We start from the raw sequence: 27,956 nt of genomic DNA on the forward strand, positions 1-27,956 counted from the left end.
CCTGTGTCCCGAACATTATGGTGCCCTGAAATGGTGGGACTATGTATAAACACAGCTGTAATTTCTACATGGTGAAACCAAAATGTATAAAAATCTGACAATGTGCACTTTAACCACATATTATATTTTTCTATTACAAATCTCAAATTGTGGAGTACAGAGGCAAATAAATAAATGATGGGTCTTTGTCCCAAACATTATGGAGGGCACTGTAAATGTTCAAATGGATTGTGTTTCTTCTGCCCTTGTAGATTACAGAATAGTTACACTGCATCCCAACGAGCCAATCAGGATCTGGAGGACAAACTGCATGCCCTGGTGAGTAATCATGTCAGTGCATTTTGATAGGGAATTGTTTGAATTTCACAGTGCTCATTGAGAAATTACATAAGTAACTCTACTTGAGAAGAAGGCAGGCTTATCCTTCAGTATTGTTAATTCATCAGATACCATCCAGAATTATTGTCTTCATATTAATTGACATGTTACAGTTCACTTTATTCAGTCAGCTTCAGCTTATTTCAATTGTTTATATTGATTGATATTTTCTAGGCCAAAATGTCCAGATGCAAAATGCCAGTCATACAATGCAAGTACTCTATCCCATTCTCTTTCATGGCGGGCAATTTCCAGAAATGTAGAGTAAATGTTTCAGGATATCCTGAAAGCCTCCTTGGATAGATCTTCATAGACTCGTACAAAACTCTGGCACTTGCCTGCTGATAATTGAAAAATAACATTCTTCCGTGGAAAGAAGAACACAATAACATTCCAAACAATCCACCTAACCAACATCCCATTGCATCAAGCACTGCCTGCCACTACTGCAGAGTGTGCAGATCTCTCCTTGGCCTCACAGCCAGCTTAGAATCCTCAAAATTGGAGACTAAGTAAGTCAGACTCATATCTCGCCATCCTTTTATCATTGGGTCAGAGTCTCACAGCATGGAAACAGGTTCTTTGGCCTGACTCATCCATGCAGAGCAAGATGCCCCATCTAAGCTCGACCCATTTGCTTGCTCCTGGCCAATATCTATCTAAAACAATAGTTGTAAAGGCTTAACACTAACTGATTTTTAATTGACTTCTTCTGTCTACAAAATCAAGCATTTCATATGCTTTCATACCGGCCTTTTCAACTTGTTCTGCTAATTTGAAAGATTTGTATGTTTGCCCCAAGTTCCTGTGAATGTAAACCCAATTTTCTTGTGTTTCTGTGAATGTATACCCTCAGGTTCCCAAGGCAGATGGTTTTGGAGAGATGACCATTGGAGAGGTGGTTACACTACAGATTCAGCCAGAGAGATGGGTGACTTGCAGGAGGGGCATGCTTGTAGTACAGAAGCTCCTGTGTTTTTATCCTCTATAACAAGTATACTGTTTTGTGGTAGAGGGGATGGCCCCTCAGGAAAGTAGCCTTTAGATCACTGATACCGCATCTGGCTCTTATGTACAGCAGGAAAGCTCAGTGTCCATTGAGTGTTTGTAATAAGGGGATTTGATTTGTTTTGGACACAGGCATTACTGTGGCCCTAAACCAAGCTCCTGAATGACAATAGACAATAGGTGCAGGAGTATGCGATTCAGCCCTTCGAGCCAGCACCGCCATTCACTGTGATCATGGCTGATCATCCACAATCAGAACCTTGTTCCTGCCTTCTCCCCATATCCCTTGACTCTGCTTTCTTAAAGAGCTCTATCTAACTCTTGAGAGCATCCAGAGAATTGGCCTCCAGTCCCTTCTGAGGCAGAGAATTCCAAAGATTCACGACTCTCTGGGTGAAGAAATTTTTCCTCGCCTCCGTTCTAAATGGCCTACCCCTTATTCTCAAACGGTGGTCCCTGGTTCTGGACTCCCCCAACATCTGCAACATGTTTCCTGCCTCTAGCGGGTCCAATCCCTTAATAATCTTATATGTTTCCATAAGATCCCCTCTCCTCCTTCTAAATTCCAGTGTATACAAGCCCAGTCTCTCCGTTCTATCAACATACGACAGTCCCGCCATCCCGGGAATTAACCTCGTGAACCTACGCTGCACTCCCTCAATAGCAAAATGTCCTTCCTCATATTTGGAGACCAAAACTGCAGTACTCCAGGTGTACTGCAGGTGTGCAGAGACCAATACTCCAGATGTGGTCTCACTAGGGCCCTGTACAACTGCAGAAGGACATCTTTGCTCCTATACTCACCTCTCATTATGAAGGCCAACATGTCATTAGCTTTCTTCACTGTCGGCTGTACCTGCATGCTTACCCTGTTGTCACACTAGTGCCAGGATTTAGGCTGTCTCTTGAGTGGGCAGAGGACATTCTGGAAGGAGATGGTAAATAGCCTGAGGTTGTGGTCTACATTGGTACTAACAACAAGTCAGGAAGAGGGTACACAAAAATGCTGGAGAAACTCAGCGGGTGCAGCAGCATCTATGGAGTGAAGGAAATAGGCGACGTTTCGGGCCGAAACCCTTCTTCAGACTGATGGGGGGGAGAACGAAGGAAAAAGAGAGGAGGAGGAGCCCGAGGGCGGGGGATGGGAGGAGACAGCTCGAGGGTTAAGGAAGGGGAGGAGACAGCAAGGGCTAGCAAAACTGTGAGAATTCAACGTTCATGCCATCCGGACGCAAGCAACCCAGGCGGAATATGAGGTGCTGTTCCTCCAATTTCCGGTGTTGCTCACTCTGGCAATGGAGGAGACCCAGGACAGAGAGGTCGGATTGGGAATGGGAGGGGGAGGGGGAGTTGAAGTGCTGAGCCACCGGGAGTTCAGGTAGGTTATTGCGGACTGAGCGGAGGTGTTCGGCGAAACGATCGCCCAACCTCCGCGTAGTCTCCTCGATGTAAAGATACAGGTGAACCTTTGTCGCACCTGGAACGACTGCTTGGGTCCTTGAATGGAGCCTGGCAATGGAGGAGACCCAGTCAGGAAGAGGGATAAGTTTCTGCAAGGTAAATACAAGTAGAAGTTTGTGATAGGCAGAAGGACTTTAAAGGCTGTAATCTCAGGATTACTCCTTGCGCAACATGCTCGTGAGAAAGGTAATAGGATCATTAATGTGTGATTGAAGAGCTGATGCAAGCTCGAGGACTTAAGCTAGTTGGACCATTGCCATCTCTTCTGGGGCAGCGGTGACCTGTACAACTAAAATTCTGATGGGGTAGTTTGTTCGTGCTACTCAGAAGGGTTTGTCTGGCAGGGGAGTGGGAGTCGAGGTAGCCGTGTATTACAAGAGAAAGATGAAGCAAATTAGGAAGTTCATGCAAGCAAGTGCAGTAGATAGGACAAGGAGCATGGAAAGTCTAATAGACTAAACTGCATTTGCTTTAATGCTGGAAGCCTCTCAGATAATGCAGATGAACTGTGAGCATGAATTGGCTCATGGGATTGTAATATAACTATTGTGGAAACATGGTTCAGGGATAGGTAGGACAGAAAGACCAATTTTCTAGTGGACTGATGAGAGATCGAAGTAAGAGAGTTTCGCTGTTGATTGGGGTTGGGTCTGCCCAACGTCAGACTACAATGCCAGGCAACATCCTTGTAAATCTCTGCAGTCCATCCAGCAGGGTGACCAAAATTGATCACACTAATCCAGGTGCAGCCTTGCCAACTTGTACAACTGCGACATAACTCCCCAACTTCTATACTCAATTCCTCAACTGATGAAGGGCAGCGTGCCAAAGGCTTCCTTCATCACCTGTGACGCCACTTTCAGGGAAATCTGTACTTACATTCCTAGATAACTCCACAACAGTGCTTCTTAAACTATTTCATTGTCATTCACCCTTGTGTCTTTATCACAAAATTTAATACACCCTCGACTAAATTTTCTTATGTTTTTTGGTAATTTTCGTCTTATTCCTCCTTGTGTATAATTTTTATATATAATTTATTTTGTCACATGAGCAAAAAACATAATTTAGTCGTGGGTGAATTAAATTTTGTGATAAAGACTCAAAAGTTGAATAAAGTGAATACTTAAGAAGTTAGTTAATTTATTTTATTGAACTTTTTCAACATCCTAAAAATATTTAAAGGAAACTAGGAGTGAAAAAAAAGTTTGATTACCACTGGAGTTGGAAATAGAATTATTTAAAAAAACATTCCAACGTAAACACTGGGCCATCCTACCCTTTCTGGCTTTGATTATTGCAGTTTTTTTCTTGGAAAACTAGCTCAAAAAACCACGGAGAATGTGATGTAATATATTAGTATCCAACTAATATAACCTTCAATAACTCTCCCCGCCAAAAGCTCACAATACCACCAAATATAAACTTGCCATATTTGGTATACTTCTCTCCAGAAGCTGGCTCTTACAAATCCAGGTATATTTTAAAAGTTATGCATGTGTACTGACATGTATATGTCACATGCATGCTCAAAACATCATCACAACAGAGTCATCATCTGTAACATACGTAACTACATTTTTAAGTTCATTATCCTCAGTTTCCTTGTCATCCTTCACAAGTGACTTATCTCCTGAACATACCTCCTCTTGAGTCCTGTTCATTTCACTTCCTTTCAGAAATGAACCACTTCCTTCTGCACTCTCTTCTTCTAGAGCTGGTTTCTTTAGGTACTTCAACAAAGACATAGTGTCTTAATTTGCAAGCACAATTAAAAAAATCAACAAATTCCAGTCTACATGAGCTGAACAAGTTCTACTGCAGGTTCGATAAACGGAAACTTAACCCTGGTACCCCCTCCCCAACCAACATTTCACACCTGCTTAAAGCCTGACTGCAATAGAAAAAAAACATAAATATTTGAATAAATTAAGTCATTCACCCCTTTAGTTTCATTCATCCCAAAATAATTTTCATTCGCCCTTGGGTGAACCATTCACTAGTTTAAGAAGCACTGCTCTACAAAATACCCAATGGCCTTGCAATGGCCTAGTTTGACTGCCAAAATGCAACACCTCACACTTATCTGAATCGCATTCCATTTTCTATTCCTATGCCCTTTTGCCCAGTTTATCAACTGGAATTCTTGATAATTATCTTCACTGTCTGCAATACCTATTGTTTTACTAATATTCTCATCCAAATTGTTAATAAATGTGATAAACAGCAACGGAGAAAGCACCAATCCCCGAGGCACACCACTGATCACAGGCCGCCAGTCTGAAAAACAATCTCCCACCACCACCCTGCCTCCTACCATAAAGCCAATTCTATATCCTGTCAGCTAGCTCTCCATGGATCCCATGCAATTTAAACTTCCAAAGAAACCTTCTCAAAGGCCTTCCTGGAGTTCATATGTCTATGGCCTTGCCCTTATTAACCTTCTTGGTTACTCCTTTCAATAACTCAATCAAATTTATGGGACACGATCTCCGATGCACCAAATGGTGACTATCCGTAATCAAGCCCTACCTTTCCAAATGCCTGTATATTTTATTCTTCAGAATCCTCTCCATTAACTTTCATGCTGTTTGTGTTTGGCTGCCTGGTTGATTGTTCTTGTTTTTCTTTGCAACCCTCCTTAAATGGAGGCACAGCATTATCCACACTCCTGTCTTCCGGCATCTCACCTATGTCTAACAACGATTCATATATCTCTGCCAGAGCTTCTGCAATTTCTTCTCCAGCTTCCCATATTGTTCTTGGATACACCTGATAAGGCATGGGAGATTTATCTACTGCCTCGACTACAGTACAAACTGTCCTCAACCCATTGCTATTAACTCTCCCAAATTCTCTTGTCTTCATGTTTTCCCCTGTAGAAAAAATAGGAGAAATATTAATTTAGGATCTTGCTCATTTCCTGCAGCTCTGCAATTTGATGACCACTTTGGATTCTGGGGGTTTTAGTCTCTCTCCTGTAGCCCGTTTCTCTTCAATAAATTCATAAAATCTCTTTGGATCATCCTTCATCTTATCTGCCAGAGCTAGCTCATTATCCCTTTTTGCCCATCTGATTTCCTTCTTAAGTATGTTCCCGAATCCCTTGCACTCCTCTGGGGATACACTTGATCCCTGTTGCCTGTACCTGACCCGTGTCTGCTTTTTGCATTGTCATCCAGGGTTGCTTACTCCCATCTTCATTGCCCTTCACTCTAGCACACAATCACACTTTTAAAAGCATCCCATTTTCCAATGTCCCTCACCATATCTTTATTTAGGAAGGGCGGCAAGAAGAAGCCAGGAAAGTAGAGGCTTACATACAGGGTGAGAAAGTTATTGGAAGGGAATCTCAGAGACAGGGTTTATTTGCATTTGGAAAGGCAACGATTGATTATGGATGTTTAAGAAGGAACTGTAGATGCTGGAAAATCGAAGGTAGACAAAAATGCTGGAGAAACTCAGCGGGTAAGGCAGCATCTAAGGAGCGAAGGAAACAGGCAACGTTTTGGGTTTCAGCCTGAAACGTTGCCTATTTCCTTCGCTCCATAGATGCTGCCTCACCCGCTGAGTTTCTCCAGCATTTTTGTCTACGATTGATTAGGGATAGACAGCATGGCTTTGTGCATTGGAAATCAAATTTGTGAGCCATGATTGAGTTTTTTGAAGAGGTGACCAAGAGGATTGACAAGGACAGGACCTGGACATCGTCTACATCAGGGGTCGGCAACCTATGGTCCCCGGGCACAATGCAGCCTGTAACCCAAAATCATCCGGCCCGCAAGGGGACTTTTTCCCCCGTAATCATCTGGCCCGCTGGGCACCACGAGCAGCAGCGTCCCGAGCGGCGGCCGGGCACCCCGACCTGCGGCCAAGCAGCGAGCTCTGGCTGTACCGCATCCTGCGCAAAGCCGACGGCACGGCCGCGCACCTTCTGTGAACAGGTTTAAGAAAGAACTGCAGATGTTGGAAAAATCAAAGGTAGACAAAAGTGCTGGAGAAACTCAACAGGTGAGACATGCAAGGATTGCATGAGGCTGCCTCACCCGCTGAGTTTCTCCAGCATTTTTGTCTACCTTCTATGAACACGTAATTTGATGCCTGCCATAGATAGATGTAGCCCGCCATCCACTCACAGACATGTGTCCTGGCCCCTATGCAGAACAAGGTTGCCGACCCCTGGTCTATATGGACAAGGTTCCACATGATAAGCTGTTCCGAAAGGTTAGAACGGGCAGTATTTGGGGCGAGTTGCCAATTGAATACAAAATGCGTTGATGGTTGGAGGCAAAGGATGGTAGTGGAGGTTTGTTTTTCAGATTGGATGCCTATGAACATTTGTGGTGTGCTGCAGGGATTTGACCTGGTGCTGTTTGTCATGCATGTTATTGATTTGGATGTAATTCATCTCTGACAAGTGCAAAGTGATGCAATTTGGGAAGTTAAAGCAGGGCAGGACTTACACAGTAAATGGCAGGGCCCTGTGAATCGAGACCCCGATGGGTACAAGTATATAGTTCCCTAAATGTGGCAACATAGGTAGACAGAGTTGCATGCTTGCCTTCATTGGCCTAAGCGTTGAGTTCAAGCATTGAGACATCATATTACAGTTGCAGAAAATGTTGGTTGAGCTGCACTTGGAGTATTATATGCCATTCTGGTCGCCATGGATAAGAAAATGTGCTAAAGATAGCAAAGGGTGCACAAGAGATTCACTCGGATGTTGCCAGGATTGAAGGTCTTGGGTTCAAAGAAAGATTGGATAGGCTGGGTCTGCTTTCTCTGGAACACAGGAGGTTGATATGTAGAAAATATCATGATTGATATGTAGAAAATTTCGACAGCCAACGACTGTTTCCCGTGGAAAGGATGGCTAATACTAGAGGGCGTAGATTTATGCGAGAAGGGGTTTGAACAGAATCTAGGGGAGAAATTATTCCTATAGAATAGATTGTGTCTGGAATAAGTTGCCAGGGGATGTGGTGGAGTCAGTTACAGTAACGGTATTAAAGAAGCATCTGGGCAGATACAAATGAATATAGACAGATATAGTCATGCAACACAGAAACAGGCCCTTTGGCCCAACGTCCATGTCGAACAAGATACCCCGTCTGTACTAGTCCCACCTGTGTACATTTAGTCCATATTCCTCTACAACTTTCCATTCCATGTACTTGTCCTAATGCATTTTAAATGTTGCTGTAGTACCTGCCTCAATTATCTCCACTGGCAACTCGTTCCATAAACCCACCAACCTCTGTGTGAAAAAGTTCCCCTTCAGGTTCCGATTAAATCTTTCCCCTCTCACCTTGAACCCATCACCTCTTGTTCTTGATTTCCTTATTCAGAGTGAATGCACAGAGCCTTTTACCCAATCTATTCACCTCATGATCTTATACATATCTAGAAGATCACCCCTCAGCCTTCTGCACACCAAGGAATAAAGCCTGTCCAGCTTCTCCCTATAGCTCAGGCCCCCAAACCCTGGCAACATCCTCATATATTTTCACTGCTTTCTTTGCAGCTTAACAACATCCTTCCTATAGCACGGTGACCAAAACTGAACATAACACTCCAAATGTGGCCTCACCAATGTCTTGTACAACTGTAACATAATATCCCAATTTCTGTACTCGGAACCCTGACTGATGAAGGCCAATGTTCCGAAACGTGCCTTGACCGCCCTATCTACCTGCAACGCCATCTACAAGAAACTACGTACATACACTCCAACATCCACCTGTACTACAACACTCCCCAGTGTCCCCGACTCCAGTATGATGCAACATTCATCAAATTCTCTGAAATATGATCAATTATAAAACAATACACTGTGTGGTAAGATCCCCCAGTAGTTGAAATACATTAATATAATTGGTTCAATTCAGGGTTTCTAAAGGAAATTTATTGATCAGATCATCTGATATATATCCCATAGGTTTTTCATGTAATGCTATGTGGGATCTTTTATAAGGATTTAAAAGAGTAGGTAATGCCTAGGTTTCACATTACATACTAAAGTATAGCATCTTTTGATCACGTTGTAGCTTCAAAATGCCACACTAAATGTCACCATATTTTAAATACTCACTGGTAGCATCTGAGCCTACAACAATTCAGACTCATTAAAACAATGATGAGGTAAAAGATAACCCATGACCTTATTGATTTGCAGAACACCCATGAACTGCTGAATGCCTATTGCTGATTCTGTGCTTTTATGTTCTTAAAAAGTGATCCCTACGATGCATATGGAATCCTTCGCTAGTGCCATATTATTTTTGGAGACTAATGCAATGCGTGCGTGTGTAAAATGACAAATCAATAAGTGAGTTCGATATTCTGACTGAGCATGCCCTGGTCATAGGTCACTCGCGCTAAACAATCTCGGCAACTGTGCTGCTGCATGAACTCAGACCTGCGTTTCATCCGTAGTCAGCATCAACCTGGGTCTCCGGCACTGCAAGCTCTGTGGAATTGCTACCAGACCGCCCCGTCGCCTCCGAGTGTCCCATCCCTGTCCGGGGGCAGCAGGAGATGTCCGGGGTGAACCTGACAAACGGGGCTCCGGCCCAGAGCAGTGGAGTTAGAGCTTCTTCTCTGTGCTGGCTGTAAGCCTGGACTGCCACTGCAACGGGCCGGTGTCCCGTCAGTCCGGGGCTGTCGGTTAACCCGGCGGGACAGGCAGAGTTGAGCTGGAGTTAGTGCTTCTTCTCCGCGTTGGCTGTAAGCCTGGACCGCCACTGCAACGGGCCGGTGTCCCGTCAGTCCAGGGTCACCCCGGACAGCTCTGGACAGGGAGGGGACACTCGGGAGGGGACGGTACAGTAGCACTTGCAGCGCCGGACACCCGGGTTCGATCCTGACTATGGATGAAACGCAGGTCTGTATTCATGCCGAGAATGTTATACGAGATTGACCTTTGACAAAACCCATGATTCTTAGCGTTTTTCGGAATACCGAACTTGCGTATACCGACATCATTTTACTGTGCCAGCAGGAACAATATCCTAAAATGTCATCCACTGATGAGCAGGTTTAAATTTGCTTCAGTGAAGAAGCTGCTAAAAGTTTGTGGTTTGCCCTGGAGGCCCACTTATCTGAATTTTTTGATAAGGTAATAATGTGTATCTAATCATGGGACAGAAACTTCCACCCTACTTTATGTGCTCTAATGGCATGTTCAGTACTTGTGGTGGGCAATTTACAGTGGTTGAAAATCTCTCAGCGGCATCGCATCTGCAATCAATCTCTTACTCAGCACAAACTGGTTGATCAAACACTCAAGTGGTGACAAATATTAAACCAACCAATAGTGTTGTAATCATCTTCCAGCTGATGATTATATGTTGGCCAGAGCTTATCTGATTTAATGTGGATCAGTTCAATGAAGATTGACTGTTGAGAGTGAGCAGGAGTTCTTCTGACCAGTTGACACAGATATTAAGAATTAATACAGAATTGCAGGTATTGTTTTCGGCAGATGAACTCAGTTGTGACTATTTCTTCCTTCATTCCCAGGAACTCTTGCTGCTTTCACTGATCTGCTTTCATGTTTGTTTTAACTGCTAGGATGGGCTACAGTGAAAATACCAAGACAAAGTTGATTACTGGTACCAGTTAATCACTAGTACATTTGCACAGTAATTTCATTTTTAATTTGCTGAATCACTCATATATGTTCTCTTTCTCTCCTCATGCTGCCTTTGCTGCCTCGGGTGTGTGTCAGGCCTCTATCAGCCAAAGCTGGATCTATGCAGTTGCGTCTTTCTTTTCACCATATTTCTGAGTTATTAATATTAATAGAGATGTCACTGTCGCAGAATACTTATAATTTTTGATTTGTGCATCAGATATCATTAATAATGTTTAGTTGATGATTTACACATGTTGCAGGTGCACTGATACTAATTTATTAATTGAGCTGGCTTCTTTCCAGAATAGCGTTCATGGTTTTAAGCATATATTAACTGCACATAGGACTGGACTCAGCTGTGGCTATGGCTGCGATGGCCTTGAGTGAAAAGCAAAACGCTGGAAAAGTTTTCATTAAAATCTGTATAGTAGAAAATCGTAAAAAGGCCAAGCAGATCAGGCAGCATCTGTGAAAAGGGAAGCATTTCATGTTTCGGGTTGACTAATCATTTTGCAATGTTAACTCTGTTTCTCTTTCCACAGATGCTATCAAACCTACGGGGGCTTTCTAGCTTTTTCTATTTTTAAGCAAATAACCTCTCACTGTGCTTTCCAAGAGGCTAAAGATAGTTTTGTAACTAGGTGCTGGCATTTTCTGGAAGTGATGGTGGGATAGCATTGAAAGAAATGGTCATTCCTAACACAAATGTTTATCCAAAAAAAGCAAGCTTAAAATTGGAATGTCAGCCAATGGTACCTGACTCCAGATTCTATAGTGCTGAACAATTATTGCTAATTAAGAAGGAAAAGGTGTTTGGTGTTTTCCCACCAAATTTCATCAGATTCAGATTCAATTTTAATTGTCAGTGTCAGTGTACAGTACAGAGACAACGACTTTCAATCACTTTAAAATGACAATCACTTTAAAATGATTGTCATTATTTGTAGTAGAGAGACAGAAGTTGTAAAACCGTTACAGATTATTATATGCCTGGTTCGAGGAGCAGGAGACATAAGTTTAAGGTGAAGTGGAAAAGATTTAATAGGAATCTGAGGGGTAACGTTTTCACACAAAGCGTGGTAAGTGTATGGATCAAGCTATTAGAGGAGGTCGTTGAGGCTGGGACTATCTCAACGTTTAGGAAACAGTTAGACAGGTACATGGATAGGAGGGATATGGGCCAAAGGCAGGCAGGTGGGACTAGTGTAGCTGGGGCATGTTGGTCAGTGTGGGCAAGTTGGGTTGAAGGGCCTGTTTCCACACTCTGGTTCAGTGACATCAAATCGTAAAATGTTTATTCACGTTATTCTTGGGCACTTTTAGCATATTTCAACCGCATTAGGATTGTTTTTTTTAGGAAATGGAAACAGGCCCCTCGGACCAACTCGTCCATGTCGATCAACATGCCCCATCTAACCTAGTCCCATTTGCCCACATTTGGTCAATATTCTTCTCAACCTTACCTATCCATGTACATGTCCAAATTTATTTTAAATGTTGTTATTGAACTTGCTTCAACTACTTCCTGTGGCAGCTCGTTCTATATACCATAATCCGCTACTCTCCATTTTCCTATTAAATCAATCCACTGTTACCTTTAAATCTATGCAATCCACTTCTTGATTCCCTCACCATTAGAAAAAAGACACTGTGCATTTACACTATCTGTTCCCTTCATTGTTTTGATACATCTCTATATGAGCCAGCGCTCTCTAGATCACAGAATATAACTTACAGTAGCTACTGTGTATTATCTTCTCAAGGGTAATGTGGGAAGCACCAGCCGGCACTGACTGCATCTTCAAAATAAAACTCTCTGCAGGCACTGTCCGCTGTCCACGGAAGCAGGTCCTCCAGCCCACCAAGTCTTCGCTGACTGTCAACCATCCATTTATGTTTATCCAATAACTATCCCATTTTGTTTTCTCTTTCCACATTCTTTTCAATTCTTCCCGGAATTCACCATTCACTTGCACTCTCGGGGCAATTTGCTGTAGCTTATTAATCTACCAGGATATGGGAAGAAACCATAGCACCCAGAGGAAAGTCAATCACAAGACAAACATGTACACGCCACGAAGAGCGCATCAAAGGTTCGGCTTGAACCTGGGTTGCTTGTGTGAGGGAGCAGCTCCATCTGCTTCACTGCCCTATGCTCACTTCTCCCTTTCTTCTCCTGGGCTTCCCCTCATGTATACATGTTTCCCATTCTGTCTCATTCTGTCTTCCTGACTTTTATCCTTGCTGTGGTTTACTTCACTGACCTTCCCTTCCCGAATGCCCACTCTAACCTCCCACCCCCCATCCCATGATGTAAGGCAACTATTATTTCCCTTCGATTAAAATGTTAGTGTCCATTTTCCATCTTTAATGTTTTACCTCAGCCTTTAAAAATTAGATTGAAGTTGCTTCACTCAAATCTTTCCAATCTTTTGCTTTTCATTAACATTTGACCCAGAATTCGCATTTATTTTTTTTATGATAGAGCCTTATCTATCAATTTGAAAATGCCAATAGGTGAAGGAACACCTGAGGGTACCCAACTTCTTGGTCCTCTTGATTGCACGGTGATAGGTGCCAGCTCATTCATTCACCTAGTTCTTTCTCCAATTAGCCCAGTTTTACTTTGGCCAAGAACTAACGTTCATACAGAAGTGCTTTAAAAGCTTCAATATTTCTCTGGATGTTTTAGATTTTCCCATTTCAGCATTGAAAATAGCCAGACATCTTCTTGTTATACAGTGTATTCAGACCCCTTCACTTTTTCCACATTTTGTTATGTTACAACCTTATTCTAAAATTGATTACATTCATTTTTTTATCATCAATCTACACACAATACCCCATTAAAAAAAAGTGAAAACAGATGTTTAGATATGTTTGCAAAGTAATTAAAATGAAATAACTGAAATATCACATTTACATAAGTATTCAGACCCTTTACTCAGTACTTTGTTGAGGCACCTTTTGGCAGCGATTACAGCCACAAGTCTTCTTGGGTATGATGCTGTGATGGGGGGGGGGGGGGGATGAAGACAAACTGAATGATACAAATGGTGCCAGCTCAGAGAGTGTGGTGAAGGCTTGTTAATTCCAACTTCTGCCTGGATAAAATGCAAGTAGTGGACAAGAGGGCAAAGGTAAAATAAATGCAAATCAAACGGTTTGTTGAGCCTCAGTCTTCTGTGGAAGTCGTTAGTGACTTTCTTGCACATAGCTTCAGTGAGGTTGGTCCAAGACAAATTGTGGTTGATATTTACTCCAAGGAACCTGAAGCTTTGGATCATTTTGACCGTGGTACCTTTGATGCTGATTGGAGATACTCCACCTCTCATCCCGATGTCAATAACTATCTCCTTCGTCTTGCTGGTTTACAAAGAAGGACACAAAGTGGGTTCCCTGGTGAACACGGATTGGTGATGTTTAGGGTCAGGATCCTTCTTCAGACCATGTTAGTAGGTGTTCTATTGCCGTCCTGTATTCCATCTCGCCATTATTCAAGATCTATCCTACTGCAATGATGTCACCTGAAGCTGTAAATGGAGTTAGACCAAAATGTAGCCGCACAGTCATGAGTGTATAGAGAGTATGGAAAGGGGCTGAGAATGTATCCTTGTGGGGCACTGCTGGTGCGAACTATCACTAGAACATTTGGTCGCCTTTCCTCATTGAATGTTGTCTAATATTGAATTCTCCAATTTTAGGTAGCTAACAAACAAACAACCTTCCACCTCCCCCCCCCCCCCCCCCCCCCCCCCCCCCCCCCCCCCCCCCCCCCCCCCCCCATGCCTCACCCGAAGGTGCACCCATTTCTCTCTTTCCCCTTCCTATCCATTGCCTTGCCTCCTACCTATATTCCTTCCTCTAGTTTCACTCTGCACATCTCTTTATCTCAAAGCCTTTTGTCTTTTCATCTCCGTCCAACAATCTGCCAATCAAACCCCTTTCATCTATCACCTGCCAGGGTTTATCTCGCCCTCACTTCTTCCAGCTTAGCACTCCACCCCCTCCCTTCCCACCCCTACACAACAATCAGAATCCCGACCCAGAACATTGCAAATCCACGTTCTCCACAGACGCTGCCTGACCCACTGAGTTGCTCCAGCATTTTGTGTCTTTTTTAACATAGCTATTGTTAGCTTGCATCATTTGGTTGTGGTATCTAGTAGCTGAATCACTACTTATAATCACTGCAAGATATTTTTCAATGGTAAATCTACATTTTGTGCCACTCAGATTTGTTTCATGGTCAGCTTGATGAAAATGCAGCACTCTGTCATGGTACCCTGCACCACATAATCTAAAAAGAGAATCTCAATTACACAGAATAACATGCATGTTTCTCCACATTTATAATGTTGAGTCATGTCCGAATAAACTTCTGTTACTGTGCTCTCATTAGCTCAGGATGCCTGATCTGTGTGTATAACCATCTTTATTTCCATTTCTGCAGATTAAAAAAGCTGAACTGGAAAAAAAGACCCTTGACTGGGAAATTGTGGAACTTACAAACAAATTACTCGATTCAAAAACTACTATCAACAAACTGGAAGAGTTAAATGTAAGGCCAGCTATTTCTGCTTGGAGGAGATTTTGGCAGTTTGAGGCTCTTTATGACTCCATGCTTGGATTTATAATCACCTTTTGATCTGGCCTAGTAAGCCATTCAATTAATGGATAATTAGACCTGACCATTAGATGTTGGTCCACAGGCCCAACCTCGTCCCATCAATAAATAAAGAAATATAATCTTGTGCAAATGTGGGCAGTGCTTGTTAATTTTTACACGCTGTGTGTGCCACTTAAAAGCTGAAATAGATTGTCTACCATTGTTTTAGTACAAGTGTGATAATAAAACATTCCCTGTTCCAAAGAAAGTCTAACTGGTGCCAGTCCATCCATGTCATGTTTAATACTGCCTTATATACAATGGGTGCATTTTGCAGGTGGCTGCTTGACAACATTACATGTGGTTGACAGGCACTAGGTTGCTCCGCAGTACAGTCTGATTAAATTTACTAAACCAGAAAATGTTGCAAACTCTAGACTGCTGCATATATAGTTCTTTTCTTGGGTACCAAAGACCTTGATTAACTGAAGATATTTGTACTGCATTGGCAGACCTGCAGACTGGCAATTTAATCTGAACTATTGTTCTTTCAATAGTTCTCCATCGCTGTTGTAGATGGTCATTTCATGCCGTAGGTTGCCTTTCAACGTGTATCAGCTGAATGTTGGCACTGGCAAACTCTCAGTGATTTGGAAACCAATCAGTGGTATAGTCAAGGAGGTGTTGGAGGTCCAAAACGCGTGAAGGTGGAGAGATCTTATCAGGAAAATCTAAGGACACTGGGAAGAAATTGTAGGAGCCCTGGCTGAGATATATGAACCATCATTGGACACAGGTGAATGTCAGAAGACTGAAAGGTAGTGTCTCTAGTTAAGAAGCACCGCAAAGGAAAGCCTGTTAACTATAGATCAGTAAGCCTATCATCGGAGATAGGGATGTTACTAGAGAGGGTTACGATATATATCCATTTGATTAGATATTGATTGATTGGGAATATTCAGGATGGTTTAGTGCATGGGAGATCATGTCCACCAAATTTAATTGAGTTTTTTTGAAGAAGTAACCAAGAAGGTTGATGAGGACAAAGCCTTAGATGTATCTAAATGGACTTCCGCATGACCTTTGATAAGGTTCCTCATTGTAGGTTGTTCTGAAAGTTTAGCTTGCATGGAATCCAGGGAGAGCAAGCTAACTGATACAGAATTGACTTCATGGTCGGAAGCAGAAGGGTGGTGGATCAGAATGGAGGTCTGTAACCAGTGGTATGCGTCAGGGGACATTGTTGTTTGTCATTTGTATAAACGATTTTTGATGAGAATTTACAAGCCATGATTAGTAAATTTGCAGATGACACCAGAATGGACTTCATAGACAGTGAAAATTGTTATCAAGAATATCAGCATGACCTTGGTCAGCTGGGTAAGTGGCCCAAGCCCAAGTATGTACAAATGGCGTTTAAGTCAAGTGTGAGGGAAATCATGGTAGGGCCCTCGGGAGTGTTGTGGAGCAGAGAGTTCTAGCAGTGCAAGTACATGGTTCCCTGGAAGTGGCATTTCAGATAGATAGGCTGGTGCTGGAGAATTTTGCCATGTTGACTTTCAGTCAGGGAATTGAGTTTAGGAGTTGGGACACTATATTACAGTTGTACTAGACGTCGGTGATGCTGCTCTTGTAATATTGTGTTCCATTTTGGTCTCCCTGCTATAGGAAAGATACTATTAAATTTGAAAGAATGCACAGATGATTACGAGGACGTTGGCCAGGACTGGAGGGACTGAGTTATCGGGAGTGGTTGGGAAGGCTAAGATTTTATTCCTTGAATCGTAGGAGACTGAGGAGTGAAGGTGATGACGGGTGATTCAGCCAAAGGCAGCAGGACGACAGTGACTAGGGTCGGGGAGGGATGGAGAAAGAGGGGATGCAAGGGTTACTTGAAGTTGGACAAATCAATATCAATATCGCTGGGTTGTAAGCTGCCCAAGCGAAATATGAGGTGCTATTCCTCCTATTTGTATTTGGCCTCACTGACAATAGAGGAGCCACAGGACAGAAAGTTCAGTCAGGAATGGGAAGGAGAGTTAAAGTGTTGGGCAACTGGAAGATCGGGTAGGCCAAGGCAGACCGCAATGTGTCTGGTCTAGAATGAGAAAAGTTATTCCAGACTTCCTTTTTTGATTATTAGCCTGTGACTTGCAGGGAGGCAACGCAGATGAGTAAGGACATGAATAAACTTGCCTCTGTGACTGAAGAATTTAATAACATTCTTCAAAGGAATTCATGCTGTAGTTATAACCAAACATTTGTTGCTGCTGACAGTTGATCAGACTTGCATCTGAATAGTAGTCTTTGACAATGTGACATCCAATGAAACAAACACATGCTGACATTAGTGTATGTCCTATGTACTGAGCAGGTAATTTATTTGACTATCTTATCAGCTCTCTCTTTTCTGTTGATTGCAATGGAGGAGGATTATTGAAAATTGTTACATCTTGCGACAATTTCTCAGATGTAACAAAAAATTGTTATATCTGAGCCATGGATTCTGTTTTTCCAGAATGTGCATTGAATCAAAAGTGGTTCTGTTTCATTATTTTGCTTTCAAGTATCCAACAGTGAAAGTACTTATTCTGAGTGTAGTCTGGTTTATTTTTTAGTTTATTGGTCAGCACCTTGCATAATGATCAAGACTATACATATGTGCAGTAAGGCTGAACATCAAAGAATGGTTATACAATTAGGTCACTGCTATACCACTATCAGAGATGCCTATAGCTCCATCCCTTGCCCTCACTTTGGGAAATCCGACAGATTGGCTGTGCTCTTTCTTCCAGAATATAAGCAGTAACTGAAGAGCGTACTCCCCGCGCGGTGAGTATGGCACAGAACAACTGGCGGGATTCAGAGGAATGACTCTGGGACCTCTTAGAATCAGTAGACTGGGCAATGTTCAAGGACCCGGCAGCGGGCCTGAATAAATATGTACGCCACAGTTGTTACTGACTTCATAAAGGAATGTATGAAGGAGTGTGTTCCCACTAAAACCATCTGAGTGTTCCCCAATTGGAAGCCTTGGATGAACCAGAAAGTCCATTCTTCTGAGGACTAGATCTCAAGCATTCATGTCTGACGACACAATTATACAAGAAGTCCAAATACGACCCGACAAGGCCATAAAAAGGCTAAAGGGGACTTTTGCTCTAAACTGGAGGGTGAGGCAGATGTCAGCAGCTGTGTCACTTCCTCCAAGACGAAATTGGGGGAGATCAAGTGACGTTCGCTTTGATAGGGAGATAGCGATGGTATTACAATCTCAGTCACAGAGGCCAATATCAAATGATCCTTGTTTTCTTATGGCATTTACAGAATGCTATGTTTACATTTCCGTTGTGCTGCTGCAAGTAAGAATTTCATCGTTCTGTTTCCGGACCTGTGACAATAAAACTCTTGACTTTTGATCCTTTCTTAAGCTTGGGGGACCACAGTTTGTACATAGTTGTACAAAATTGCGTTAGAGATATGGCCTCAAAACTTGAAAGCACATCCCACCCAGGTTGAAGAACAGCTTTTTTCCCCATTGTTATCAGGCATTTGCACTGACTTCTCACAGGCCTGGGACGAATTCCCGATTTTTAAATATTCATCTTTGCAGCCCTTGCACTTTTATTATCTGCATTTCTCTGTAGTTGTAATAATATGTTCTGCACTTTGTTTATTTTCTCTTTTTCACAACCTGATGTACATATGAGGTCAACAAATTGGAAGTGTAAGGGTGGAGTTAAAGGGAAAGACAGCGCAGGAAATGTTACAAAAGTCTCCAGAATTAACGGGACGGAAAGTTTTGAGAAGGGATAAGAGAGCACGGTCAGGTAAAATCGGGACCGATGTGAGAGGGGAGGAGAATACCAAATTAAATGTGTTTTATTTGAATGCGCGCAGTATAAGAAACAAAGTGGATGAGCTTGTGACACAGTTAGAAATTGGTAGGCATGATGTTGTGGGAATTACAGAGACATGGCTGCAAGAGGCTTGGAGCTGGGAGCTGAATCTTCAAGAGGAGGTGGGGTGGCACTGTTGGCAAGGAATTAAGTTGAGTCCTTAGCGAGGGGTGACATAGGATCAGAGGATGTAGAGTCATTGTAGATAAAAAGTGAGAAATTGTACGGGTAAAATTCAAGAGAGTCAGGTGGAAGTTAGTGGAGTGGCTGCTACTAGGGAGAAGTTGCTGGAGAAGCTGAAGATGGATAAGTCACCTGGACCAGATAGACTGCATCCTAGAGTTCTGAAAGAGGTGGCTTTAGAGATTGTGAGGGATTGATAGTGATATTTCAATAATCACTAGAGACAGGAGAGGTCTTAGATGATTGAAAAATTGCCAATATTGCCCCACTGCGCGAGAAGGGAACAAAGCAGAACAGTGGAAACTATTCTGACTTTGGTGTTTGGTAAGATTTTAGAGGCCATTATAAAGGATGAGGTTACGAAGTACTTAGAAGTTCACAATAAAATAGGCCGAAGTCAGCATGGCTGATACATATGATAAGAGCATCTCTTTCCAATCTTTGTCTACTGCTTGGGCAATTCTCATCCTCTTCTCTAGAGATTGGTTCTGACGTTCCGCTTCCCCATTAGCTTGCGACCACTTTGGTGTAACTCTGTGATGGTACACACCTGTGTTCTTCCTGTAGTCAGCAAACTTCTGAGAAATGAACTGAGGCCCATTGTGTGAATATTATGTCAGGTGGGTTTGTATATGGGTGTAGGCAGGTTGTGAAGTGTTGAGAGTCCGTGTCAGTTGTCTTTCTTTGGTTTTGAACGTACCCCTTTTTTTGACAGGAACGCTACCGACAGGATTGTAACCTTGCTGTCCAGCTGTTAAAGTGCAACAAATCTCATTTCAGGAACCACAAGTTTGCAGATGTAAGTATAATGGATATTACACTGTGATGGTGTGCATTCACGGTCCCATGGGTTCAGTCAGCCTGAGGTTATTGTGCATATGGTACCCTAGTTTCTTTAAGGTTGATAGTGATTAAACCCCTCCTGAACTTGGATCTACAGGATGATTTAAAATGTCTCTAGTGCAAAGCACTACATTATTGGCTGCAAACTGATAACTCTTGGAATTAGTTTGTGGATGGAATAGCACACATTTGCCCAAGAATAAGCCACCTGGCTGCTAGAGCCTGCTTGACATGTATAGAGTAGCAATGTTACAAAATTTTGAGATTTAAAAAAATCAAGTCTGCAATTTATCCCATCAGATAAAGCATAACAATAAGTTTAATTTGACACCTAATTCACTTTCATATCTCAAGTAATAAAAAAGTTATGGCCATTTTCATACCCTGAAATTAGCATCTTGTAGGGAACATTGATTTTCTATGGACATAACAAAAAAGCTGTGATCGAGGACAGTCAAAAGCCCATAAATTTTTCTTAAAAATTAAGAGAACTGAATGAAATTTTCAGTTATCATAGATTGAACCATTCTGAAACAAATATAAGATAATCTTACTTGGAGGACCTGAAATTAAAACATATAATTAGTTAGTTACCCAATCGTAGCTAATTTCAAACTTCAATTACTAGATCTAAACATCTATCCATTTCTTAATAAATGATTAACATTTTTAAATAGCCTGTGTCCAAATAATATTCACAAATAATTCACAATAAAACATGATTTAAAATCTCATTTACATCAATTCATAGGCCAAATGGAAGGAATTTAGTGTTCAATTGCTGTAAATTAAAGTCAATTTAAATCGGTTTTCTAGTGGGATCCTGTGAACGCGCTGGTTTAGAACATTCACATTCGGCTGGATTTGTGCCCTCAAATGCCCAGAAAAATACTGCGGGATATAAAGAGCCCAAAATGAACTACTCGCTATAGAAAACTTTATATACAGGGTTCTTAAGAAGCCCCTTTTAATGTAAAAATAAGGTACATACCTTTAATTGTTTGCTTTATAAAACCCTGGGGCTGCGAGAGGTCGCGGGTTGAGAGAGTGGTTTTTAAACTACTATAACTATTATACAAGGCCATAAAAACTAATAATACCTTTTGCGACGGGGTTTTTCAGCGATTTTCCGTTAATGATTTACTAGGCTGAACATTTTCGATTATAACAGCCTAGTAAAAATCGCGTTTTAAACCCGCCCCCTCTAAACAGCGCCAAAATCGCGCACATGGCCTGGGGGCAGATTCTCATCGACGATTCAGGTAGGTTTTGTAACATACCTATATAGAGGATTTTATACATGGCAAGTCCACTATCCTGTCAAATTTTCATATGCTCCAATTCCCTGATTGTCTTGCATTTTTTCAGTCTTCCACAATAGCTAACCAGTATAATACAGGTAAATGTGAGGTTTTCCACTTTGGCGGCAAAAACAAGGGGGCAGATTATTATCTCAATGGGGTTAGGTTAAGTAAGGGGGAGGTGCAGCGAGCTCTGGGTGTCCTTGTACACCGGTCACTGAAAGTTGCCGTGCAGGTACAGCAGGCAGTGAAGAAAGCTAATGGAATGTTGGCCTTCATAACAAGAGGATTTCAGTATAGGAGTAAAGAGATTCTTCTGCAGTTGTACAGGGCTCTGGTGAGACCACATCTTGAGTATTGTGTACAGTTTTGGTCTCCTAATTTGAGGAAGGACATCCTTGTGATTGAGGCAGTGCAGCGTAGGTTCACGTGATTGATCCCTGGGATGGCGGGACTGTCAAATGAGGAAAGATTGAAAAGACTAGGCTTGTATTCACTGGAGTTTAGAAGGATGAGGGGGTTCTCTTATAGAAACATACAATTATAAAAGGACTGGGCACGCTAGATTGCAGGAAAAATGTTCCCAATGTTGGGCCAGTCCAGAACCAGGGGCCACAGTCTTAGAATAAACGGGAGGTCATTTAGGACTGAGGTGAGAAGAAACTTTTTCACCCAGAGAGTTGTGAATTTATGGAATTCCCTGCCACAGAGGGCAGTGGAGGCCAAGTCACTGGATGGATTTAAGAGGGAGTTAGATAGAGCTCCAGTGGCAAGTGGAGTCAAGGGATATGGGGAGAAGGTAGGCACGGGTTATTGATAGGGGACGATCAGCCATGATCACAATGAATGGCAGTGCTGGCTCGAGGCCGAATGGCCTCCTCCTGCACCTATTTTCTATGTTTCTAATCATCCACAGTCCATTGGGTAAAGGAATTCAGAAAATATGTAAACTTTGCATAAAGAAAATTTCACTCGCCTCGATTCTACTGACTCCAATCCTGATTGGCTAAATGAAACCAGTTAGAGGCTTGTACGACTTAAAACATTAATTTTTATTCTTGAAGATCCCATAGGATTACAGTTAGTAAGAAATGTGAACTGAAGCCATAGTTTAGTTATAATCATCTAATTTCCCTGTTCTTGGTCCAAGTCCTCATCATTAATTATCCTGAAGATGGAGATGGAGGTTGAAACTGATCTGTGAAATTACTTTATTAAACTTGACGCTAATTCATGTAGATGTTTCTTGTCACAACATCCGCTACTTACATCTGGTTCATTTTTGGAATGATGCGTTCTCCCATCATTATAATCTTTGCCAAGCACAGTGTTTATTATCTCATCATTGTTAGTGTGTCTCACAGATTGATTCGCATTTTCGCTGAAACTCTTTCCAAGAGATGTTTAGAAGCAGAAAAGATGATTCCTGCCGTGTTAATCATTGTCTCTCCACACTAAAATATTACTCCATTATGGATAAGAGACCCTGATGCCCTGTATCTGAATGTATTTATTGCTAGATATTAGATTGCTAGATTTATTGCTAGATTTATTTATTGCTAGATTTATTATCTGCACATATTCCAAGCGTAGGCTCGGCGATCATTTCGCTGCACACCTCTGCTCAGTCTGCCTAAACCTACCTGATCTCCCGGTTGCTAAACACTTTAACTGCCCCTCCCATTCCCACACTGACCTTTCTGTCCTGATCCACCTCGCATATTGGAAGAACAACACCTCACATTTCGCTTGGGCAGTTTACACCCCAGCGGTTTGAATATTGGCTTCTCTAACTTGAAGTAACCCTTGCTCTCCATCCCTCCCACCTTCCCAGTTCTCCGACCAACCTGACTGTCCTCGATTACATTTTATCTCTGTTTGCTTTGTTGTTACCTTCTCCTAGCTAACAATGATCTATTCTACATTTTTCTTGATATCCACCCCCTTTGTCTCATTTTCACACCATATCTCTGGATCTCCCCGTTCCCTGACTCACTGAAGGGTCACGACCCGAAACGTCACCCATTCCTTCTCTCCAGAAATGCTGCCTGTCCCGCTGAGTTAATCCAGCATTTTGTGTCTAGTTTTGGTTCATTCCTGCACATTTCTTGCGCTTTGTGCTGCCTACTATGCTTCCAAGGCCAATCTGCTAAGGCCTGCTGGATCTGCAAGTTGTTACCCATTTTAACTCGTCTTCCCAATCCTTTACTGACCTTTCTGGCCTGATCCAGCTCCGTTGCTGGAGTGGGGTTACACGCAATCTGGAGGAACAACACCTCGTATTACGCTTGGGTAACTTACAACCCAATGCATTGAATTCTCCAATTTTAGGTAACTACATAACCCTCCCTTATTCTTCTCCCAAATACTCCTGACCTATCCCTCTCCAATGGTGAACGATCTCTACTCAACATGGGTCTTACCTTTGCACCTCTAGGTGAGTTCAGAGCCTATCATGGTGTTGAGCTCTTCTTCCGTCGCCTCTCATTCCAGGCTATCTCTCTTACAAGGTGTCTGCGTTTCACAGTTAATGCCCCCTTCACTCGTCTCCAACATCCTTCCTCCTCCCGGACTACCCCTACCGGCCTCCAACCCTCTCTAGAACTTTTTATTTCCAACTGCCAGTGCGCATCAACTGGTGACTTCTCCACTCTCCTTACCTACTGCAATCTATCTTGTGTGTATGTGCAGCCCTCCCTCCGTTCACTCAGTAACAATCCAAATATTGTTATCAAACCGCTGACAGGGGAGGTGCTGTTGGAATCTGGCAGATTGACCTCCACCATGCTGAGGCCAGGCATCAGCTATTGTACGCCACACACCAGCCTCTTGACCATGACCCTATGGACAAACACCACAGTACCATCTCATAGGCCTTTACCGATCTCAACACCTTTGGCAATCTCACACCACATGTTCCAACTGAGATGACTCCTTTCTTTTGTACACTGGAGCTGCAGCTGGATCTGAGCATCATCTGGGAGGCTGTGGGCTTCATAGTTAAGAGTTTTAGTGAGGTGTCATGCCAAGTGAAGATGACTGAACTTTGCTGCCTTTCATCACAGTGAGGAATGCTGATTCCACTGTGGTGGATGTTTATGTTAAATTTTATTTTATGTGTGTATTGTGTTCTTTTCACTTAGTATGGCTGTATGGTAATTCAAATATCACTGTACCTCAACTGGTGCATGTGACAATTAATGTGAACTTGACTTAGTACACAAGTCAAAGTTCAAAATTAGAACTGAGGAAGAGAGAAAGCATGTTAATCAAAATTTTAAAAAGCAATGAGAAGAACAAAGGGAAGGTCTGTTGAAGTGTGAAATGATGGACTGTATAAAATACTGCTTATGTGAAGTCTGGGTGATGTACTGTGTGGCCTTCTGGGATGTGCTGAGCAGGCCAGAATACCCCAATGAAAAGCATGGGAGTGAAATGACACGTGGCCGGTCCAGATACAAACAAAGTAAGAAGGTACACAATAATGCTGGAGAAACTCAGCGGGTGCAGAAGCATCTATGGAGCGAAGGAAATAGGCAACGTTTCGGGCCGAAACCCTTCTTCAGACTGATGGGGGGTGGGGGGGAGAAGGAAGGAAAATGGGGGGAAAAAGGGAGTAGGAGGAGCCCGGGGGCGGGCGGATGGGAGGAGACAGCTCGAGGGTTAAGGAAATGGAGGAGACAGCAAGGGCTAGCAAAATTGGGAGAATTCAACATTCATGCCACCCGGACGCAAGCAACCCAGGCAGAATATGAGGTGCTGTTCCTCCAATTTCCGGTGTTGCTCACTCTGGCAATGGAGGAGACCCAGGACAGAGAGGTCGGATTGGGAATGAAAGGGGGAGTTGAAGTGCTGAGCCACCGGGAGTTCAGGTAGGTTATTGCGGACTGAGCGGAGGTGTTCGGCGAAACGATCGCCCAACCTCCGCTTAGTCTCCCCGATGTAAATCAGCTGACACCTAGAGCAGCGGATGCAGTAGATGAGGTTGGAGGAGATACAGGTGAACCTTTGTCGCACCTGGAACGACTGCTTGGGTCATTGAATGGAGTCGAGGGGGGAGGTGAAGGGACAGGTGTTGCATTTCTTGCGGTTGCAAGGGAAAGTGCCCAGGGAGGGGGTGGAACGGGAGGGAAGGGAAGAATTGACAACGGAGTTACGGAGGGAGTGGTCTTTGCGGAAGGCAGACATAGGGGGAGATGGGAAGATGTGGCGAGTGGTGGGGTCACGCTGGAGGTGGCGGAAATGGTGGAGGATAATGTGTTGTATTTGGCGGCTGGTGGGGTGAAAGGTGAGGACTAGGGGGACTCTGCCCTTGTTGCGAGTGCGGGGATGGGGAGAGAGAGCAGTGTTGCGGGGTATGGATGAGACCCTGGTGCGAGCCTCATCTATGGTGGCGGAGGGGAATCCCCGTTCCCTGAAGAACGAGGACATTTCCGATGCCCTGGTGTGGAACGTCGCATCTTGGGAGCAGGTGCGGCGTAGGCGGAGGAATTTGGAGTAGGGGATGGAGTCTTTACAGGGGGCAGGGTGGGAAGACGTGTAGTCCAGATAGCCATGTGAGTCAGTTGGTTTGTAGTGTATGTCGGTCAGAAGTCTGTCCCCTGCGATGAAGATGGTGAGGTCAAGGAATGGTAGGGAAGTGTCGGAAATGGTTCAGGTGTATTGGAGTGCCGGATGGAAGTTGGTGGTGAAGTGGATGAAGTCAGTCAGTTGTGTGTGGGTGCAGGAGGTGGCCCCAAAGCAGTCATCAATGTAACGGAGGTAGAGGTCGGGGATGGGGCCCTGGTACGTATTGAACAAGGATTGTTCAACGTACCCGACAAAGAGGCAGGCATAGCTGGGGCCCATGCGTGTGCCCATAGCTACGCCTTGTGTTTGGAGGAAATGGGAGGAGTCAAATGTAAAGTTGTTGAGGGTGAGGACCAACTCCGCTAGGCGGAGGAGAGTGTCAGTGGCTGGGTATAGGTTGCTCCTCTGGTCGAGGAAGAACCGGAGGGCTTTGAGGCCATTCTGGTGGGGGATGGAGGTGTAGAGTGACTGGACATCCAAGGTGAAGATGAGGTGGTGAGGGCCTAGAGAGTGGAATGCGTGGAGGGGCGGAGAGTGTCTGAGGTGTCTAGAACATAGGTGGGAAGGGATTTGACCAAGGGGGATAGTATGGAGTCAAGGTATGTGGAGATGAGTTCGGTGGGGCACGAACAGGCAGAGACAATGGGTCTGCCGGGAGAGCCAGGTTTGTGGATTTTGGGGAGAAGGTAAAAACGGGCCGTGCGGGGCTGGGGAACGATGAGGTTGGAAGCTTGGTCGGGCAGGGCGTGGGACTGGATGAAGTCAGTGATGGTGCTAGATATGGTGGCCTGGTGCTCGTCAGTGGGGTCATGGTCCAAGGGTAAGTAGGAGGAGGTGTCTGAGAGTTGGCGCGTGGCCTCAGCTTTATAGAGATCGACGCGCCAGACTACCACGGCACCTCCCTTGTCGGCTGGTTTGATAACCCAATCTGGGTTTTTGCGGAGTGATTCAATGGCAGTGGGTTCAGGGGGGGGGAGAGATTGGAGTGAGACAGGGGAGTGGAGAAGTTGAGGCGGTTGACGTCGCGGCGGCAGTTCTGGATAAAGAGTTCCAGAGCCGGGATGTTACAAGGGGGGTAAGAAAGAAGGAATGGTTGATGTTTCGGGTCCAGACCCTTTGTCTGAACAGGGGTCTTGACCCGAAACGTCACCCATTCCTTCTCTCCAGAGATGCTGCCTGGTCCGCTGAGTTACTCCGGCTTTTTGTGTCTTATCTTCGGTTTAAATCAGTATCTGCAGTTCCTTCTTACACAAACAAAGAAAGAATAAGTTGTATGGAGTTGGAGAATTTCAATTTTAAATTGTGCAGGCTGCAACATGCCAGATACTGAACTTGTGTTGGGCTTTAACTGAATGTGGACTGAATACTGATGTTCCACAAAACTGCTCTCCTAATCTGTGTTTGGTTTCACCAATTCAGAGGAAGCCACATTGTGAACCCCATTTTGCAGGAACCATTTTGCAGGAACCGCTCACTTTGCCCAGCTTCCCTGGTCTGCACTTCCATCTACACTCACCAATCCCCATCACATAGCACCTTCCCATGCAACCACAGCAAATGCAATAACTGTCCATTCACTTCAGTCAACAGGAATGAACCTAAGCTTCTATTTGTCTGCCAATTCAATTTACCATTCCACCCCCACTCTGATTTCTGTACTGTTACAATGAGACCTAACTTAAACTCGAGTAACAATATTTGATTTTTTATAATGCTTCAAATACCTCTTCCTTTTCAAGGATAGTTCATTCTTGAACTCCACTGTCCCCTTACCTGAATTCCAACTGCAAAGTTCTTCATTGTAAAAACAATGACAGGTATTCATTTAAGACCTCGCCTATGTTCTCTGGCTCTGTGCATACATTTCTTAACGGGCCCTTCCCTTTTTCTCACTACTTTCTTAACCTTTAGTACAGTACATTGGTCTATAATCTTGTCGGCCAGTGCCATTACCTGCCCTTTCTTTGCCCTCTTAATGTATTAGGTGTCCCTCCCTCACCAATCACTCGTGCTCAGAGTTCTGTATACATGGTATGCCACTTTTTGTTTTGACAACCCTTGATGTTGAT

The 27,956-nt window shown here is 43.5% G+C and overlaps 1 protein-coding gene across 3 annotated transcripts in view; it reads left to right on the forward strand.

Annotated features, from left to right (window-relative positions):
• tjap1 (tight junction associated protein 1 (peripheral)) overlaps window positions 1–27,956 on the forward strand; it is a 74,596-nt gene that overhangs the window by 31,016 nt on the left and 15,624 nt on the right. For 2 of the 3 annotated variants that reach the window (XM_055636305.1, XM_055636304.1), the window contains exons 4-6: window positions 252–318; window positions 14,937–15,044; window positions 19,890–19,973. In XM_055636305.1, coding sequence (XP_055492280.1) covers window positions 252–318; window positions 14,937–15,044; window positions 19,890–19,973 — 259 coding nt within the window. Of the gene's footprint in view, window positions 1–251; window positions 319–10,510; window positions 10,607–14,936; window positions 15,045–19,889; window positions 19,974–27,956 lie in introns of those variants that run through there. The other variant, XM_055636306.1, reaches the window with a different exon arrangement.

This window comes from Leucoraja erinacea, chromosome 5 (genome assembly GCF_028641065.1).
Source record: "Leucoraja erinacea ecotype New England chromosome 5, Leri_hhj_1, whole genome shotgun sequence".
Taxonomy (NCBI): Eukaryota; Metazoa; Chordata; class Chondrichthyes; order Rajiformes; family Rajidae; genus Leucoraja; species Leucoraja erinaceus.